The 21,103-nt window shown below is 42.5% G+C and overlaps 1 protein-coding gene across 1 annotated transcript in view; it reads left to right on the top strand.

The window, feature by feature from the left end:
* Positions 1–19,550, top strand: part of igsf9bb (immunoglobulin superfamily, member 9Bb) — a 133,358-nt gene extending 113,808 nt beyond the window's left edge. The window contains 3 exon segments of the mRNA XM_034226636.1: positions 9,455–11,092; positions 16,196–16,323; positions 17,151–19,550. Coding sequence (XP_034082527.1) covers positions 9,455–11,092; positions 16,196–16,323; positions 17,151–17,365 — 1,981 coding nt within the window. The 3' untranslated portion in view covers positions 17,366–19,550.
* Positions 19,551–21,103: the final 1,553 nt, after the last annotated feature.

Here is a 21,103-nt window from a genome sequence, read left to right as displayed (position 1 = left end):
CTTTACTCGCCGAGCACGTACGAATTGCGCATGCGTGAGTGGCAATAACTCTCCTTACCAGCAGGCGGCGGTAGTGTGTACTTGTCATTCAAAACAGGCAACAACTGGAAGACAGAGAAGAAGAACAGACTACGTGATATAAACAAACAAAAAATAGCGTGTGCGATAGCTTCACGTTAGCATGTGTTCTTTGCAGGTGTTTGTTGAGGTTTGACGTGGTGTTTACAGCAGTGGATAACAGCTTCTGGCCTGGACACAGTTTGCACCTCACCGTCACATTCCTGTCTATTCTTCGGACGAACTCAAAATAATGGGCATACCTCCACCCCTCGAAAGTTATCGCTGACTCAGCCATGTTTATGCAGCACTGCACGTGGAGATGTGGACGCGCAAGTCGCGCAGATTACGTACATATAAACCTACAAAGTACTGATATAGTAAATTAAAAAATAATTATTTTTGTGTAGTTGTAAATTGCAATAATAACGTATGGTTGTCACAAAATCCCACGGCACACCCGGACTTGCCTCACGGCACACCAGTGTGCCGCGGCCCACCGTTTGGGAACCACTGCTCTAGCCTGAACAAAGTCCTCAAGTGACGTATAGATAATTGAATATTGATTACATCCTGCTTTGTCCCTCTTCTAATTTCCTGGGTTAGTGGAGGGAAAAAAGACAAGAGCACTGATTAGGGGGATTTATGGCCATTTACCTCATTAGAACAATCTCTACTTTCCTCTCTCATGCCTTTATCTTAACTTTGCTCCATGGCCTTTCTCGTCCTCAATATATTTTCTCGGATAATGTTGTTCTCAGATCATCTTTATGACTTACTAATTTCTCTTTCCATTTCTGTCTTGTCCAACCCACAAGATATTTACTGTTGCTGTTTCAGACATACCTCTCGTTGACAAGCTTCCTGTTAACCTCCATACTCTCCTCACTTCTTACTGTCTGATCTTCCCACTTCTACAGGAGTCCAATTAGCCTCATTCCAAGTGTTGAACCCTACTGGGAGGGGCTGGACGCAGACAGGTACAGGGCTCATCCTTCCAGTTCTCAGTGAGTGTGCCAACCATTGTCCCTGTTCTTGCACACTGTTTACCCCCTTTTGCACTTTGGCTCAACCCCCAGACCCTCGGATTCCTGACCTGGCTGCATGCATCCGGCCAAATGTACCCACAATGCAGCACACCAATTGTGGTTTGGGTTTTAATTGATCAAAGGTGAAGGATCTTCATCTTCAGAAGGTGTTGTAAAAAACAAAACAAGCCCTGATTGTTAAAGATTTTAAAGTAAAACAAAGTATCCATCTTGCAATGCAGAACGAGATTCAAAGACATTTGGACAGAATGACAAAATAAGCTAATTTCTCTTAGCATAAGACCTGCGCTTATTTCTACTTTCGTATCATAATTTCTGAACGTGTTATTGAGGTTAGCCTAATTTAATCACTATTACTATACAAATAGTTGTCATACTGTAAGTGGCTTTTAAGATAATCTTAGCGCTACAAAGCCTTTGAATGTCATGGTATGTTAGCTTAGCTTAGCATGACTACTAGAAGCAGATGGAATAAATTATGTACAGTGGGGCAAAAAAGTATTTAGTCAGCCACAAATTGTGCAAGTTCTCCCACTTAAAAAGATGAGAGAGGCCTGTAATGTTCATCCTAGGTATACCTCAACTATGAGAGACAAAATGAGAAAAAAAATCCAGACAATCACATTGTCTGATTTTTAAAAAATGTATTTGCAAATTATGGTGGAAAATAAGTATTTGGTCAATAACAAAAGTTCATCTCAATACTTTGTTATATACCCTTTGTTGGCAATGACAGAGGTCAAATGTTTTCTGTAAGTCTTCACAAGGTTTTCACACACTGTTGCTGGTATTTTGGCCCATTCCTCCATGCAGATCTCCTCTAGAACAGTGATGTTTTGGGGCTGTCGCTGGGCAACACGGACTTTCAACTCCCTCCAAAGATTTTCTATGGGGTTGAGATCTGGAGACTGGCTAGGCCACTCCAGGACCTTGAAATGCTTCTTACGAAGCCACTCCTTCGTTGCCCGGGCGGTGTGTTTGGGATCATTGTCATGCTGAAAGACCCAGCCACGTTTCATCTTCAATGCCCTTGCTGATGGAAGGAGGTTGTCACTCAAAATCTCACGATACATGGCCCCATTAATTCTTTCCTTTACACGGATCAGTCGTCCTAGTCCCTTTGCAGAAAAACAGCCCCAAAGCATGATGATTCCACCCCCATGTTTCACAGTAGGTATGGTGTTCTTTGGATGCAACTCAGCATTCTTTCTCCTCCAAACAGTTTTTACCAAAAAGTTCTATTTTGGTTTCATCTGACCATATGACATTCTCCCAATCCTCTTCTGGATCATCTAAATGCTCTCTAGCAGACTTCAGACGGGCCTGGACATGTACTGGCTTAAGCAGGGGGACAAGTCTGGCACTGCAGGATTTGAGTCCCTGGCGGCATAGTATGTTACTGATGGTAGCCTTTGTTACTTTGGTCCCAGCTCTCTGCAGGTCATTGACTAGGTCCCCCCGTGTGGTTCTGGGATTTTTGCTCACCGTTCTTGTGATCATTTTGACCCCACGGGGTGAGATCTTGCGTGGAGCCCCAGATCGAGGGAGATTATCAGTGGTCTTGTATGTCTTCCATTTTCTAATACTTGCTCCCACAGTTGATTTCTTCACACCAAGCTGCTTACCTATTGCAGATTCAGTCTTCCCAGCCTGGTGCAGGTCTACAATTTTGTTCCTGGTGTCCTTTTACAGCTCTTTGGTCTTGGCCATAGTGGAGTTTGGAGTGTGACTGTTTGAGGTTGTGGGCAGGTGTCTTTTATACTGATAACGAGTTCAAAGAGGTGCCATTAATACAGTTAACAAGTGGAGGACAGAGGAGGCTCTTAAAGAAGAAGTTACAGGTCTGTGAGAGCCAGAAATCTTGTTTGTTTGTAGGTGACCAAATACTTATTTTAGATAAGTCTATCTATTTAGAAACATCTATCCTATCCCGGGCCCTCTGAGGGTCCCGGGATAGAAAAGGGGGGCGCACTGGCCCTTTCCGGGGCGGAGGGGCTTCCCACTTTTTAGTCCTCTCACACTCTGCACGGGGTCAGTGCTTGAGTGTGAGACATGGGCTCTGGCGCTCTCCCTGTTACCCTTAGGGATTCAGGGAGGCAGGCGTGTAGTAAGTCCATTCGGGGCCGAGGGGGCTCTCCCCATCCGTCTATAAGCGGGGGGGGGGGGGGGTCCCCCGGCACTGTTTTTTTAGCACACTTTCTGCGAGATAAGCGCAGCAGGGTGTGCTCTGTTAGCCACAGCCCAGATTTCTCCTCGGTCACAACCGGGTTAAGGAAGAATGTGGGGCAGCAGCTGCTGACCAGGAAAGCCGGTCAGGTGCAGTAGGGTGGAATGGTGTTGGACGACAGTGCGTACATGCATCGGGGCTCCACCCACTGTACCCATAGAGTCCAGTAGAGGGCCGAGCCTGTGAGTGATATAACGTTGGGTTTGGTATTGTAACCCTTGTTATATTAGCCCAGGCGGAGCCCTCTACTCAGGGCACTGTCTGTCCTATTCCGCTCGCTGAAGAGAGGTGTAGGATGATGGGCAGGAGGCGAGGCCTCCTTATATACGGTGTGATGCGCTCGCATTCAGGTAGGCCAGCCCTAGGCCGGCTACGTCTATAGAAGTCTCAGTGGGGGAATGCACGCAGGATAAGGTAGTACCCATAGAGTCCAGTAGAGGACTCCACCTGTGCTAATATAACAAGGGTTACAATACGTAACCCAACGTTTCTACACCAAGGTGGAGGAGAGTCCTCTCCTCCTCAGACTGAGAGGATCTTATAACGTGAGCTCAGTGAGGTAAAGGACTCTCTCAGTGTTTAGATAGTTAACTTTAGTGTAAGTTATCTCCGTGGGTCTCAAATGGTTTGGTCACCATTTATCTAAACAAGTATTTGCGAGGAACACCTTTATATGATCATTATAGTTATTAAAAAATAAGAGAATAAATGAAAAACAGGTATGAAATACTATAGGACAGTAACACAAGAATACAGTTTAAAAGGGGAGTGATTAGTAAAATATCCATAAAGAAAAAGTAAATCTGTTTACAGTTCTGTTTCATATGGATGCTGAGAGATGTAGGTTATCCATAGATCTCTTCATTTTTTTTTCAAAGTGCACCAGATTGATACATTTAACTAATATTTTTTTTAAATGTAGCACTACACCCCTGCAATGTGTGTGAAAGACAATAGACTTTACAGCATGTTTTTTTTATTGAAGTTGCGTTGGTGTTTGTGTGTTGGTTGTTGACGGCAGTGTGTGCCCCCCCCCCCCCGTGGTAAATGATTGCCCTCCCATTCCATTTGTCCTAGAGCCGACCCTGGTCATTAGTAAGCAAAGATATCCTGCAAAATATGTTTTCTGCAATCAATACAATTAAGAATGAAAAGTAACTAGAAGTAAATAATCCGGTTTTTTCATTGTTTGCTATTTTCAACCTCTTTATATAATGATAGCCTTACATGAAAATACCTTTTTAGGAAATTGAGATGAATAATGATAATAATTAGTGAGTTATGATAATAATGACTTGATGACTTATTTTATTCAACATTATTTTGCATACTGGCCATCTAAGCATTGAAATGGGACACATACTGTACCTCTTTAACCCTGTCCACTATATTCTCATACACTTTAATTGCATTTTCAATTTTATTTTGTGGAAAACATTATTAGAAATATTTTCTATGAGATTAAAACCAAGCCATTAGAAACCCTTTAGTAGAGGTTGTCATATATATCAGAGCATATCTCTGAGTGAGGCATTGCCTCCACACAGCTCCGACATGGTGAAGCTTACCATGCTTAGAGCACGTTACATCTATATTGTTGTCTAGGCAACACAGCATTGACTTTTTGTTTCATATGGGACCAAACACCTGTCTCTTGGAAAGTCTGACCAACCTATCCATCTCAATGTCCTTCAAACATTGATAAGAAATGTTTCTATGGTAGGCTACTTCAAAAAGTCTGAATTTGTATGGGAATGTCATTTTTACGACACCAGGATGCATAGACACATACACTAAAGGATGATACACTAAATGGACCAGTGTGAACATCTAAAATACAGTTTATTCATCCCATGCATTTCCATTACAAACAAGACAAAGATAAACAATAAACTGTTACACGTGCAAAGAGCCTTTCACTCTCGCTATCTGAATGATAAAATATTTGGTCAATGATGCACTTCAACTGTTTCTCTCCAATGTACTCCAGCACATTTGAATTACTTCAAAGTGGTTAGAAGAGTGCAAAGAAATTACCAAAAGCCAGTGCTGTGTGGTGTAATGTGGGTTCTGGGGGTGGTTAATACACAAAGTAAGTAGAACGTCCAAAACATATGATTACCTAGGTTTCTGTAAAATAAAAAATACTTTGTAAATATTATTCCTAATGTTCGTTCTTGTTAAAAAAGGAGCATGGACATCAGTGACGTGCGGTGAGGTTCATGGCTGGTGAGGCACTGACTCTTTCAGAGTCAGATTTACAAATATCATATTTTGACCATAATCGAAATATTCGGTTATTTTCAAAAGCATTTTTTAGTCTGATGCTTCGATTCATTTTAAACAGACCTTTCAACAAAAGGATACCCAAAATCTAAATATTGGATTGTTCTTTCTTAGTAAGATCCCATTTTCATTACAATTGGGGTCTTACCTTGACTTGAAGATGAAGTCCATGCTATCCTTCTGGATAACAATCTCCATTACATTTTTGTAAAAGTCCTCCTTATCTTCCTCTAGTTTCAAAAGTCTAGTTTGTTGTTTGCGTGTACCTTCTCTGTGTAGAATAACAGTAGCAACAAGAACCTGTGGGCTCACGTGCGCCCCCTTCAGTGCGGCAGAGGTTATGGCTGCCTCCCCTGGTGCTTTTTTCATTGCCGTTGTATGATGAGACCAGCGAGCCTAAATATCATATATACATGAAATAAGTTATTTAGAGACTATGGATGGCGAGGGTAAATGTAATAAAGGGATCTACAAACATTACATTGGTGACATACAGTGAGATGGTGCAGGCATGCGCTTAGGGCCTGCTTTCCAGACAGTTTCTGTGGGGTAACGCATCTGAGGTGAGGCAGATCTCATCTGTGCCTCACCTTACCCCACAGTAACTGGCTTGAGCGTGCTCACAAAATAACTATAAAAAGCGATTGGAATCATACATAAATCATATTTACAACACAGATCAGTGGAGACATTTTATTATTATTACTATTTAGTTTTTCTTTAGTTGTTTTTCCGTTACATTGGAGTATGACAGGTGAGGCTCTGCCTCCCCTGCCTCCCCTGACTGCACGTCGCTGATGGACATGCATATGAATATAAACACCCTCACACAATTCCTTCAACAATGGCTTTAAAAGGAAAGTGTATGTTTCTGTGTGGTACATGTTTAGTTAATATGTGAATATGCCAACTATTGCTTGCTGTGTCAGCACTGGAAGGAAGACTCATTTTGTGCCATGTGCACTACTTGATGCTTTGGTCAATAGGTCAGCGTGGTGAGTGTGATGGAAACTTCTGAAGCAATGGAGACGAGACTCAGAGAGACACGGGGAGAGCTGGAACTTTGATGGCAAACACTGATGGTTTATTATGGAGTTACGGCCGGAGAATTCAAAAGACATGAGCTGCCGCCACGAGGTGACACAGCTGTTGCCAAACCAATTCTGAAGATCTCTACCCCAGACCTATGTATTTAGCTAGTTCTGAGAGAATAATCAACATCGTGCAGATAAGATAAAACAGGCAAAAGCACTATAACACTATAACATCAGCTGATGCCAACAGGCAGGAACAGGGAGACAAAACACTGAGAGCACAGCAGCCTAAGGTTGTGCTCAGTGAGGGCAGTACCTTATACCTGGTCTGGCCCCACGGCAGGGAGAACCGGATCGATGTCTCCTCGCTTCCCGAATCGCCCATGTCCACGACGTCGAGATCCACCTCCTCCGACTCCTCCTGCGAGGCTAACTTCTCCAGGAAGTGCTGCCCACGATGCTCCCTTGTGCGCCGCAGGATCACCTGGCAGGCTGAGCACGCCGGCGTAGAGCCCATACCGTCCATCGCGTGGTCGGGCCCCAAACACATGAAGCAGAATCGGACATTTCAGGCAGGTCCTATGGTGCAGTACTGGCTCCATACTTTCTCTCTTTCACTTTCACTTCAGATACGTCTCAGTTTCTCGTGGAAACACTTCCGCTGCTGAAGAGAAAAGGATGATGGGCAGGAGGCGAGACCTCCTTATATACGGTGTGATGCGCGAGCATTCAGGTAGGCCCGCCCTAGGCCGGCTACGTCTATAGAAGTCTTAATTGGGGAATGCACGCAGGTTAAGGTAGTACCCATAGAGTCCAGTAGAGGGTGGAGCCTGTGAGTGATATAACAGCTCTTTATATCCGTTAGCATAGCTAGCTAACCAAATGCTAACAACAACATTCCACGTTACCGCTCGCGCACTCACAAAATGCGCTCGTACCACACACACACGGAGCCGAGCTTGAATGAAACAGAGAGACCAAGAAGTACTTGTACTGTACTGTATATCATATTATTTTCGATGGCTTTACTGTATAATCAGTATAACAGATGAACAGATCGCCACTGGGCTTTCATCTAAACACTCAGCCACGTAATGATAACAAAACAAAGATCGGGGGTCATTGGTCAAGCAACACACCAATCAGAGAGCAGCAGTGAGCACACCTCAGGTTGTGTTTTATATTTGTATTCTTTATTTCTGACTTATTTCACACAAAACAACTTTTAAGGTACGGACACACCAACCCGATTATCGGCGTTGGTGGGCGTCAGGCCGACGATGAGTGTCAACACGCCCTACTCGGATTGGTGTGTCCCACACCGTCAGGTCTTTTCAGCCGACCCGACGCCTTTTCGGCCGAAAACCGTCTGGCAGTCTGGCATGTTGAATCGGCGGGCAGTCGGCGAAATAAATCACACTGATTGGCTGTTCAGCTAGCGAATCAGTGCATGAGAAGCGAAACGGAAGTGAGGGACCCAAACAAACTATTAAGAAGGCAAAATCTGAGATTTAATTTAACTCCAGCTCTTGACACAGGTTCGGGAAAGCCCCATAAGCTTCTCGTTGTAGAGTGAAAATGGAACGCACACGCTATTTGTTGTTTGTTTATATCACGCAGTCTGTTCTTTTTCTCTCGGTTATCACGCAGTCTGTCTTCCGGTTGTTGCCTCTTTTGAATGACGAATACACACTACCGCCGCCTGCTGGTAAGGAGAGTTATTGCCACTCACGCATACGCAGTTCGTACGTGCTTCTTGGCCGTCGGCTGAAGTCTTTGCGGTGTGTTCCAGTGCGACCAAAACGCAGAGACGCAAGGCAACGCAACAGTCGGGCCCGTCTGTGTCAGGTCTTTGTTGTCAGATTGGTTCCCTTTAGTGGAAACGTTTTCACTTATATGATTAAAAAAAAAACGGCAAAGTGGCAAGGCTTGCCCGCCCTGCGTTGGGTCGGCACAGTGACTCATTTGGGGGGGCATGGCCCGCGGATGACCCCGTACTTAGTTCCCAGTACTTAGTCCCGCCGAACTCTTTAGCCCCGGAACTGTCCTAGTAAATCGCCTTCAGACCGGAATAAGTCCCTGAGGGAGGATTACGCAAATGAAGCCGCTGACGTTACTTCTTCTTGTTCTGCTTTGCGTTTACTGGCAGGCAGCAAACAACTTCACGGCGTATACTGCCACCCGAAGTCCCGGAGCCCCCCTGACTCCGGGACTTCGGGTGGCAGTAAATCGCCACCCGAAGTCCCAGGTAAATCGCCAGAAGCGCCGACACCTCCTCATCACTCCACCGCTCCCACGTTTTATTATGTGTTGCCATAAGTTAGTCTCTCTCCGTTGGTGAGCTGGGCTAATGCTAATGCGAGCAAATAAAATGGCGGCTTCACAAAACTTTTCGGAGTTTTACGGGCCGTGGTTTGCAATTCGCCCAGCCAATAGAAATTGGAACCTTTTCCTCCCCAGGAAAGTACCACCTCTCTGGCAGGGACTGAAAAGGGGTGAAAAGGTTTGCATGAACTAGGTTCTAGTTCCAGATCTTTTTTATGTGAAAGCTAAATCCCAAGAACTATCGGAACTGTTCCTGGGAAAAGTACTCCGGTGTGAAAGCGCCTATAGTCTTGTAACTGGAGTGCAACTGTCACTGATGTTTTTAATGGCATCTATGTTTTTTATATATCATCTTCTTGTGTATGGTCTGTTGTCATTTTTGTTAAATTGTGGCTGAATTTGTTTTCAGCACCATCAGTAAAGCTTTACTAGCTATTTGAGCATTTAAAGATTCACTTTTGTGTTCTTTTCTTTAGGTCATCTTCAGTAAAGTTGAGCCCGGAGAGCATTCGTTCAAAGGCATCTCCGTCAGAATCATCTGAAGATAGTCATGACCAGCGTTCGGGAAAGAAACCATCCACAGTTACAGGAAAGAGGGAGGAGTTGTCTTTATACAAAAAGACCAAAAGAGCAATAACAAGCAAGAAATACGGCATGTCCAAGCATGAAGCTGAAGAATCACCCATTGAACTCATCAGCCGAGGCCCAGATGGACGCTTTGTCATAGATCCCACTGTTGCAGAAATGTCTGTAAAACCCCGGCGAATTGAGGGCTTCCCCTTTGTGGAAGAATCAGACCACTATCCTGAATTCCGGCAGTCAGAAGAGGAAAATGATGATCCCAGGTCTATGCCCCCAGTTATGGCCCCTCTACGGCCTCACCAGATTTCCCCAATCTCCAGCCAGGAATCCTACCTGCAACCTCCAGCCTACAGCCCTCGTTTCCAGAGGCCTTTCGAAGGTATGACCATCATGGAGAGCAGCCGGCTCCAGGCCACGGGGCAGATCCAAGGTTCTCTCCACCACAGGGCTTTCTATGGCTATTTAGGCCACCCTGGGGATCATGACCCCCCACCTCCTTTTTACATGACTGATACTAGCCCACTCAGTTCTGTCATGTCCTCCCCTCCTTACCTTGCTGAAGGTCCTTTTGGTCACCCCATGATTCCTGAAGAATGCAGGGAGGGTGATTTTCCTCAATATGCTGTCCCTGGTTTCCCACTTCCTCTGACTATCACCTCTTCCTCTCGTACACCCGAGATTTGGCAGGGACTGGATTTCACCTTTGCAAGTCTGGAGGGTCCCCAGTTCATTTTCCCGCCACACCACCCTTTGCATCTCCACCACGACTCCCCCTATCCTCCTCCACCTCATGTTCTTCCCCTAAGTTCTTTCCAGCCTTCCCTTCCAATGCCTACCTACCCAGCTGTCCTGCCACTGGAGGCCCCGAAGAGCCGCTCAACTAGGTCTCCCAGCAAGGCCAAGCCTCGTGGCTCCCCAGCCAAGCATAGAGCTATGCAAGAGGCACATTTTGGGCATCTAAGACACACAAGCCACGGAATGGGTGTGCCGGTTTTGCCTTACCCCAATCCAATGGCCCATATTGTACCAAGCGCATTCAGTGGCCTTGACACGCGATGGTTTGAAACCACCCCTCGGTTCAGTCCTAGACAGGCTTGTAGGGTGGATTCTGGAATGCATCAGGTGGTCCTCCAGCCCTCCCGACTCTCCCCCCTAACCCAAAGCCCGCTTAGTTCTCACGAAGGCTCCCCAGAGATTGTAGTACGTCCCAGGCCACGTCCCAACATTGTCCAACCTCGCATACCACCAGAGATGTCTGAGATTACCCTCCTCCCTCCTTCCACAGCCAGCTTCTCAAGGAGATCTTCCCCCTCCTCCTCACCTGCCCACCATGGCCAGGGTAGCAGGAGAGCCAGTCCCAGCTACCGTTCCCACATAGCCTTTGCCACTTCTGCAAGCAGCTACCCAGCTTCCCAGTCCCCGTCACCCCCCATGGAAAGCAGCAACATATTTGGGCAGATGCCATCTCAGAGGAGGACTGAGGAGGGGATTCTTCCATCTGAGCCCTCTCCACCCCAGTTGTCAGCTTCAGGGTAGGTGCATTAGGCATGCAGAGTGGGATACCATATGAGTCATCTGCCCCAACCCATAATGCTTTAATGTGTAAAGCTGCTCTGACATTTTGGTTACTGAAGTGATGTCTAATATCTAATCATTTTTTAAATCATCTCTGCAGCAAATTAGATTGATAGTTAAGCTGCTTCAAATATTGTTGTTTTTTCATTTCTAATCACTTTTTATGTGAAAAATGACAAATGTATATTGAAAGTCATTTTTCATTTTATTGTGATTATCCAACTAACTTATTCAGTTAAGTTCCAATTTGGTCAATGCTGCTTTTCCATTTCAGATATCAAGTTAGAGGTATTCACCCATTGAATCTGTGAAGCATAATTTCAAAGGTATCACCTTAAAAAACATTGCATTTCCTACTTAAAACAAAAAGAAAATTGGGCCATGATTTTTTTGTTGAATTGGCAAGAAAAATGCAGTTGCTTCACAGATTACATTTCAGAATGTTTGGGGCTACAGTTCAGCTTTAAAAAAATGATATTGACGGTACACTGTGTAATGTCTTGGCACAAGCCCCTAAAATATTGGGAATTTGCAGACATCACCACAGGATCCCTGTGTTTCCATCTGTATCATGCGTTACCCTGCTTTCACCTAACAGGAGGAATCCCATAATATGCATCCAATTGATTCCCCAGACAAATCAAGCACCCATTGTTATGTCTAGCTCCAAGCCTCTGAAGATGCCTTTATCATGCAGATGGTTGCTTTAAGAAGAGTTCATCCTGGCAGGCCCTGCGGCCCATCCTCGGCCTTAGTAACCTGACTGTATGACCAATTCTCCCTCACCTTCCAACCTCTCAGATTTGTTCCTATCCTCCCTTCCCTTTCTGTAACCCTCCTCTCCCCAACTCCTTCAATTGCCTCAAGGACATCCCCAGGTCTGACTACCAAGGAAAGGTTGTTGGGCAAAGTGTGTCACAGGGCCTGTCCGCTTCTCATGTACTGCAATGTCTCCATCATTATCAAGTAGGGCCAGTATGGTGGTTCTTGATGGCTCCTGGAGTCTTACCTGCTTTGTTTTTGATTGATCTCAGCTATCTGGGCAGCGTTGTTGTGACCAGGTCCTCTACACAGCAATAGGTAAGGGTTGGATCCATGTCTGAAAGGGGGGGGTTAGCAGGTGGGACTTTTTTGATCACCTCGTCCTTTAAAGGGGAATACTAGACTTTAAGTCTTTGTTTGATTTGTTCCTTACTTCAGTCAACACATGTAGTTCATTTCAGTTCTTTCCTTTTTCCTCTTTTTTTAAAGTGGCTATGCATTTTAAGTTCCATAGTCTTCAGTACATTATGCATGCATATGCCATCATAGCTAATAGATCAGGTCAGAGATGTATCACCAACATGATTTCATGACAAAATAACAGTAATCAGCATCAAACCAGTTCAAATATTTATTCAAGAATGTATTGTCTCCCTAGTTGGTTATTCTGAAAATAAGTTCAGCAAAGGTCACATATTTAGATATAAGAAGAGTATTTGGTGCAGGAGCTACAGAACACATCTGTCCCTGGCCAGGCTGGATTACACTCCAATTAAATGGTTTTACATCTGTTTTCTGCCACTTTAGTCTTGAGATAAAACCACACTTAGAAGTGTTCTACACAGAATTCAGAGCATATCTTTGAATAAAGTAATTACGTCCTTGTGGCGATGTCTTAGCCTTCTACTGGCAGCAAACATTGTGAACAGTGCAAACAAGGCCTACAATGCTAATCCAAAGCATTGGATGAGAGTCAGAACCAAACAAATATTCACATGTACGCCCAGCTGGCCTGGATACAAAGCATTTTCCTTATTTTGCTCATATGTTAATGTTCAGAATTCCGTACAGATAATCCTTAAGAAGCTGTATGTGTTACGGGTTTGACTCACCAACAGTTAAACCGTTGTTTATACAGATGTACGCCCCTAAACAGTTCTCCAAAAATGATTTAAAGTCTTGAAAGTGTAATGTAGGTTGATATTAAAATGTACAAGCACTATACTCTCCTGATTTATTTGAATGCACAACTGCCTCAGCAACATGAGACAGACCTATGGTAGTAAACCTTTGATGGGTGGGGAAATTGGTGTATACCTCAGTGCATCTTAAATCAATGCAAATCGTGGATAGTCCCTTCTTCTTTTGCCCCACTCCATTTTGGGAGTATAATGTTTGGGTCATATGTCCTGCTTTTTCATAATTCATTAATTGTTATCTGCTTATGTCATGGCGATGGCTTTTGTTAGCAAACGCACGGCCCCTCGCCCTTTCTTTAGCCCAGTGATAAGCCATCTCTCCAATTCAGCCGTCTTCCTCAGGAAGGAATCAACTTCTTCTTAATGCATGCAGCTCTAGCCTAACCGTCTTAGAGGGCTCCCTCGCCACTGTAAACTGAACTGATTGCCAAAGAGATTGTCAAGGATGACAATGAGGCGGTCCCTTTCGCAGAAAGCTTTTAGTCTTTATTATCAACTATCAGAGAACCGTGTGCTATCCAGTAGGCCAGATACAGGTGCCTTTGGTTGTGCCTTAGATGATTGGTTAGCGCTTTTCTCATAATGCTAGTCCCCAGACTCACTATCCAGCAAGATGTTGTACTGACATTCATCAGTGCCTGGTTAGCCCGGTCATAAGATGAGCCTAGTAGGGATTTGGAGGAACACATTCATCCACCCCTTAACCCTGGCCAAAGGACAGCAAAGACTAATGCTAATAATAAAGGTTGCTATAACACATATTACTTCCTATATGAAGAAATAACAAGTAACATGGCCGCACAAATAGGTATAGTAGATGTGGATACATCCAAGTAATGCTTTTTACAATGTTTCTTTATTACAAACAAATAAGATATTCTTAACCGGTAAGGTCACCAATTTATGTTGTTGTCTTGTGTCTTTCGGGCCGTCCACACGGCGGCGTGCGTTGAAGCTTCAACGCTTCTGCCCATTCACTTTGAATGGGGTGACGTCACACTTTGCCAAACTGCATTGTGGGAGCGTTGCTACGCGTCGCTCGCATTGCTCGCTACAAAAGTTGAGCAATGTTCAACTTTTGAAGCCTCGGCAGAAGCATCAGCCAATCGAATCATATGCCAGTACAAGCTCTAGCCAATCAAACCGCATGCTTGTGTGTCCGGGACGGGAGATTCACGTGATTGGTTGTTGGTCGAGTTTCAGACACGCCCGCCGGCAAGCTTCAACACACGCAGCTGTGTGGACGGGCCGTGTCTGTAGTGTGGCATTATGTGTATTTATCAAAGGGTAGTATATCACATATATTTACGTTGACATAGACATTGTTTATTGTCATATAAAACGTTTCCAAATCACTTTTAGCATTCTCCTCAAGCGTGACACATTTGATCACTTATATTTTACAGATGCCACCAATGCCACCAATTGAAAAAAAATAAACTGTGTGTCCACTGGAAGCGATCATTCAGAGCTATATTTTGCATTAACATTAAGGGCAGAAATGCTGTTGCATGTTCCTGGCAGTGATGAAAGCTTAGCATGTGTTCTCAGCACAGTAGTTTCAAGAAGTTAAGGAACATCCTTGGCTTTGTCAAAATGTATCAGGTATAGCAGGTTTTAAACAGAACGAGAGCAATAGCAGGAGTCTTGACCAGAACTTCCCGCAAGCATCTCTAGCCTGGATAAGTAGAAGGAGATTCCTGGTGGACACATAGCATTAATGCCAGGTATAAAGCTTCTGTATAGAGCACGAATCAAACCATCTACTGTATGTGTACAATGCCCTTGTTAAGTTTGGACTGCAGAACAGTTCCTCACTACCATGTAAAGCAAGTCTCCAGCTAAAACAGCTTCCGCACTTCTTTTTTTCCTAAGGAACACACATTTTGCCAAGGGCTTGCAGAGGGTGGACACACAGGGGGCTTTAGACCCCCTTTATGTGTGAAGGAACTGCCCAGTGCTTTTGAATGTATTCCCCTTTAAAGTCGTGTTTCATGTGCAAACTGCCATGCATGCCATCGCTAAATATTGCTCCTTCGTTTCCAAAAAAAAGAAACAATTATATGGATAAATTCTTGTTACATTTGTTGTCCTAGTGCTTCGCTTTTCTTTGGCTTATTTTTCATTATGTGACTGTTCCCGAGTAGTCATTTTCCCCTCCCGCCATCTCTCCCCCTGTCAGCATGGTGAAGCCCATTGTAGACAGTACCCATGTCTATGAATACAGTACATATTGATGATGCTTTGTTGCTCAGCTGTGATTCTCCCCCTCTACTAACAACCTTCGGTTTCTCTCTGCAGCCACGGTTGGAAGATGGCCTCTCTGTAATGCTTATTGTTTTCTGTGCCTTGAGAGAACCAAGTGTGTGTGTGTGTTTGTGGCAGAAGTCTGTGGGCTGCCAAGTCATAAGTTTCTCCATGAATGGGGGGAAGGTCTGTGCAGTCATGAGCAGCTGAGGAATATACACTCGAAACCAAGGACACATTTGCATCTGTTATTTCCAGAAGGGGATAGAATCATTTAAAAAAGATTTCAATCAATTTGCAAAGATGTCAGCAATTTTAAAAAGTCATTCTAACATTTCGTCCAAAATATTATTTTTTTCTTCGAACTTTTTTCTGAAACTAACAGTGCAAGTCTTTTTTAAATGTTGTATATTCCAAAACATGAAACATGAAACATGGTCTCAGGGGTCGTCTAACCCTTTGCTTTACTTTTGGTAGAGATTCTTTGGATACATTTGAGAAAGATATCCGAGAGGGAAATGTGGTTCAAGGTTCACAATTGGTACCATCTGGATTTATGACTGTATTGTATTTTGTGAAATGTAGTCATCATTTATCTTAATATAACTTTTAGTAAATCCAGATGATGTACAATGTTTTAGTAATAGTAGAGTTAATGAAATCCTTCCCAAACTTAAAAAAGTGTTTTGTTATCTCATATTGATCCATTGGCAATGTGCTGCACCTCTTGCTTAGCACAGCAGTGGATTGTGTGGGTTTCTGGTTCTGATGCACTCCGTAGTGCAGAAACAGTCCACTGTATACGTTTGGCCTGGAGTTACCCGTTTTCCCATCTCTCTGCTCTTTATCCAGAAAATATCGAGGTGTGCCGACTCCCCTTTCGGGGTCTGAGAGGATTGATGCACTGAGATACCAACGTATAAAAAAGGCCAAGAAGATGATGATGAACAACAATAACTCCAAGTCCAGAAAGAAAGCAGGTGTGACTCCTGTTCCTGTCTGTTTGCACTTTTCACACAGTGATATTAATTAAAGAGGCCCTGTAACGCTTTATGGGGTTCTCCCTTCCCTGTAGTGTGTTATATACTATATATACCCCCCCCCACTGTACCTGTGAGCAGTATATATACAAAATTATTAAAATAAACTTTTCACAATAATTTAAAAAGAGGGCATAGCAGTTAGTTAACACTGAAAAGGGTGATATCATTTATAATGTCGGGTGATGTTTATACTTACCAAATGTGTTTTATCCAGATGTATACTTCAGGGAAGTCATGTGCTTGTTCAATTCCCTGTTTTGTTGCAGAAGCTATTGATGTGTACCACGTGATGAGGTAAAGCAGACTAATGATTTCAGGTACACTGAAAAAACTGAAACGTTGACGTAAATTAAATGAATTATGTCAGCAAATTAAATTAAGTTGAAAGCCATAATATATGGTAGCATTGGGACAGAAAACGACTATCAAAGTAATGTAATTAGGATGAATGTGTAGAACCCATTTTTTCCCCTTAAACTGTGGGTTTTCTCCGGAAGTTTTTCCTTGTACGATGTGAGGGTCTAAGGATAGAGGGTGTCGTTTTTCTCATACTGATATTCTGAACAATCTGTGCTGTTGTATTTGCTGTAAAGTGTCTCTACTGTAGGCTATTTTTATTATATGCACAGCACTTTGGCTCGACCAAAAATCGTTTATAAATGTGCTATATAAATAAAACTTGATTTGATTTGATTAGAACAGCCTGTAGCATGGCACCATGAGTCTCTGAGACTATGACAGACTTTTGATCTCCCCTCCTCCAGGTGTCTCCACCTCTCAGACCCAGCAGGCCTACACCTCTCAGGTACTCCAGCCCGAAGAAGTTCTCTACCTCCGCAAGAAGAAGAAGCGGCCCATCCTCCACGACCCGTATACTCGCTTTTCTGCTCTGCTGTACCGCCGCCCACCGAGGGAGGACCAGAAGGCTATTTTGGCCAGCATGGACTACATAGACCTAGACCATGCAACCCTCCTCTGAAAGCAAAAAGGACACAGTTACATCCATGCAATATTCCCTCATTCCAAAATCACTACCAGGTGGAAAAAACAAATATGTTTGCAATGTATTGTTTATAAAGGGGACTAGCACTACATTTCAGCATTCAGATTTGGTATATTGTATAGCTATGCCCTTGGTCAATTCAATCTGCACTAGTAAGCATTCTGCTATTTTAAATATATGATAACAACAACTGTACCTTGTTACTGTAGATCAATAACCTAGATTGTCTCTGAAATGCTGTTCCCAATTTACTGTGAGTGATATAGCAGCATTGGTCAATTGGAATGACATCACATGCATCCAAGGATTATTTGAACACTACTGATTGGATGACAGAATGCACACGGTTGATGTGTATTCTTAAATCCAGTAGTGTTCCCTTTTAAAAAATGTGTTTAAACTACAGCGATTTTCCAAGGTTTTACTCCAGTGCAAAAAGATTTGTTAAAAAAGAGGCAAGTGCCTATTGTCCACATTTCAAATAATTATACAAAAAGTCCAGTTACCCTTTTTGAATTTGAACACGTTTCATGCGTTGATTGCCCCCCAAAAAGCCCTGCCGGTCTCCGTTTACAGCCCCTTCCACCGGATCCTCTCCGCCAGCAAAGTTTATCTGCCGAGAAACTCGCCTCACAAATGTGTTATCTCACTTCCTACCGAATATACCTCAGAGCACAGGACACGACACCCCCAACCACAGATCAGCCAGCAGAGCAAACTAGCTTTTTTATATATATCTTTAGTCATAATTACCTTTCTTAAAACGACATGGTACAGTTTTTCTTTCTTATATTTACTACTATTTAGTTTGTAAGAAGTCCATATTTGGATTTAATTCTCGCAGAATGATACATCTTTCACATTCTGTTCTACTGTAAATGATCAGGACTGACAAACAAACAGAACCCTGGACTACTGTACTACTGAAGGAACTATCTATATATCTTAAACCTTATTGAATAATGTAATTCAGCAGTGAATCACACAGGGGCTTAATGTACTTTTCCATTTCATTTACATATACTGTACTTGTAACTAACAGGCCAAATCAAAAGCGGTAATTCAACTACTTTCAGTCATTCTGTATAAAGCCATTTAATTGCTCCAATTCTTTTAAGCTCCTCATATCTCATCACTGTTTGCACTGGAGCAAAAATCTTGTCAATTTCCTCAGATTTGTGTCGCTTCTTTACACCAGTTTGTGAGCGTTAGGTAGTGTAGAGGGTACCAAATCCTATCCAGAATAGTTATGCCAAAAATAGTCAAATAAAAAAAATGAACAACATATAGTGGAGGATAAGATTCTGTGCCATAGTATATTATAGTATTTTATTCATATATATATATTAGAGGGCATCCAAAATAATGGCTTTGGTCGGCCTTAATGGTTCTTCTGGTTACCTGCTTCACTTGTGTCCATTTTTATAATTGTTTTATTTGTGCATTAGTGCATGCATGTGTGAGTACCAGAATCTTTGTATTGACTCTTTATGTGCTTGTCATTTGATATGGAGATGCTGAGAGGGGTGTCATCCCTTAAGAAAAAATAATGTGGCATTAAGGGAAAACAAAGTGAGAGAAACATTTTGTTGTTCACCGGTAAAGGCAGTTTTGTTTACATGTGATGGAAATATGGACACTAAGGGGCTAAAATGTGTTTTGTTGAATAAGTTAACATCGTGCCATAACATTAGGAACTAAACTATATCACACATACAGCAGCTCCTGTTAGATTCACAAACAATGGCTGTATATTGGGCCCACTATTTTGGCTCAAAAGGTGCTCCATTTCTTCCAAAGTTGTTTTCATGTGTAGAGGGTATGGACTCATATATTAGGCTCCTTATTCTAAATGAAAGCAGTGTCCATGTTCTGCTGTTATTGATGTGTTTTTTATACATGTATTTATTTGTTTGATTTCTTTATTGTGATGTAGAGCAGACTCTGACCACTCCTACTCCAAAATTGTCTTCTAATATGAACCACATGTTAAGTGACTAAATGTAGTTGCTTTATTAAGATATGTCCACAATGATTGCTTGCAAAAGGAGGTGTCAAGGTTTTTCAAAAAACTGACCTCATGTTTTATTCGGTATTCAGTGTTCAGGAAAATGAAAGAAGAGATGTAATGTTATTTATTTAACCAAACAGGAAATACTAACTGTCTCCTGAAAGCAATTACCATTCTTTAATAGACAAAAACATGACAGAAATTCACTGGCTTATGACCACATCCAGCATACTGGAATAACGTTCAGAATCCATCATACAGATAGATACATTAAGGATACGTCAGTAGTTAAAAAGCAGCAATTATATTTAAATAGCTTGTGCCTTTACGATTATTATCATTCTCCAGCATTGGAGCATCTGGTAGCTAATATTTAAGTATTGTGTCTACGTCAACATAATGCACTTATTGTGGAAATAACTTTACATTACACTTACATCTGCAACTAAAGTCAAACCACAGTCTCTTCTTCCAAAGATTCTAAAGTCTGGCGAGCCTAGAGGACGTACCATGTGACAGTAACTTCTTTTTAGCTGCTTCGTACGGCACTGAGTGAAGTGATGACTGAACATATCAGAGAGGCCATCCCATCAGGTGCTGAGCAGTGGTGTCAAACAGAGGCTGCTCTTCAGCCTAAGGTGCTAAGCAAACTATGAAGTAAAGCTGTACTAATGAGTATATATTTAAATAACTACAAATGCCACTTCCATTTTAACAACTGTCATTGCTGTGTTGCTGTCTTTGATTTTTTTCATCTAAAGAATTGAGAATTGGCTGTGCTGCTGCCTGCGTTTCATAGCATCGATGGTTACAAAATCTTGCTTTGTACCTTCCAGAATGATAGAGGAGCTTAAGGGAGAGTTTGGTTCAGATCAATTGACAATGATTTCCCAAATTAGGTATTTTAATGACTATTTGAGAGCAGACCATTTCCAAAGAAGAATGTCAAAACAATTACTATTTTCTACCAATTCTGGAATGTTTTGAATACATTTGAACTCAGTTGATAGAAAACATTATCTATAACAAAACTAACTGAATGAAGAGTACTAGTAGTGGTCATGCTGTATTGTATCAAAACACCTAGTGTCATCTTATATTTACCCCACATTTAAAAGAAACCAAACCACTGACAGAAATGACATAAGATCTAAAATATACATCATTATAATTGTTCCTTAGTTGTAAAAGAAAAAATCATTCTTGTTCATATTGGCCAACAATATGCATGTAGTTCGACAAATTAATCTGAAATATACAACATTATTTTATGGGGAAATGTCTATTTTATTCTGTTTGGATGCTCCTGTGACATTATAGTGTCCCTCTGAGCACGGTGAAGGTCCAAGTAAGAAGTAATAAACAGGATGAGCCTCTATCATTTCCAAATGCACTGGAAAATCAAATGTTCACTCTGTACATGCTGAAAGTTCAGTCCTACAGTATAACTTGTTTTGGTCAAATGTAGAGAATAATTACACTAACTAAACCCTGATCATTCAGTGTCACAACTCTTAAAAACAGAGAAGATGGGAGATAGTCTCTGTGTGACTGTTGAGCTATTTCATCACCAAGGGCTTTAATGAGACTCGTGTGAACAAGGCTGTGGGCTAAGTCAGATCTGAAGTACTGTATACTTCCTAATGTGCCACTGAGAATATGTTCATGTATACTCAAATAAATTATTTGCACAGTATAAACAT

The sequence above is a fragment of the Gymnodraco acuticeps genome, unplaced genomic scaffold, assembly GCF_902827175.1.
Source record: "Gymnodraco acuticeps unplaced genomic scaffold, fGymAcu1.1, whole genome shotgun sequence".
Classification (NCBI taxonomy): domain Eukaryota; kingdom Metazoa; phylum Chordata; class Actinopteri; order Perciformes; family Bathydraconidae; genus Gymnodraco; species Gymnodraco acuticeps.
The sequence above is the reverse complement of the archived record's forward strand: the minus strand, read 5'-3'. Positions and strand labels throughout refer to the sequence as shown.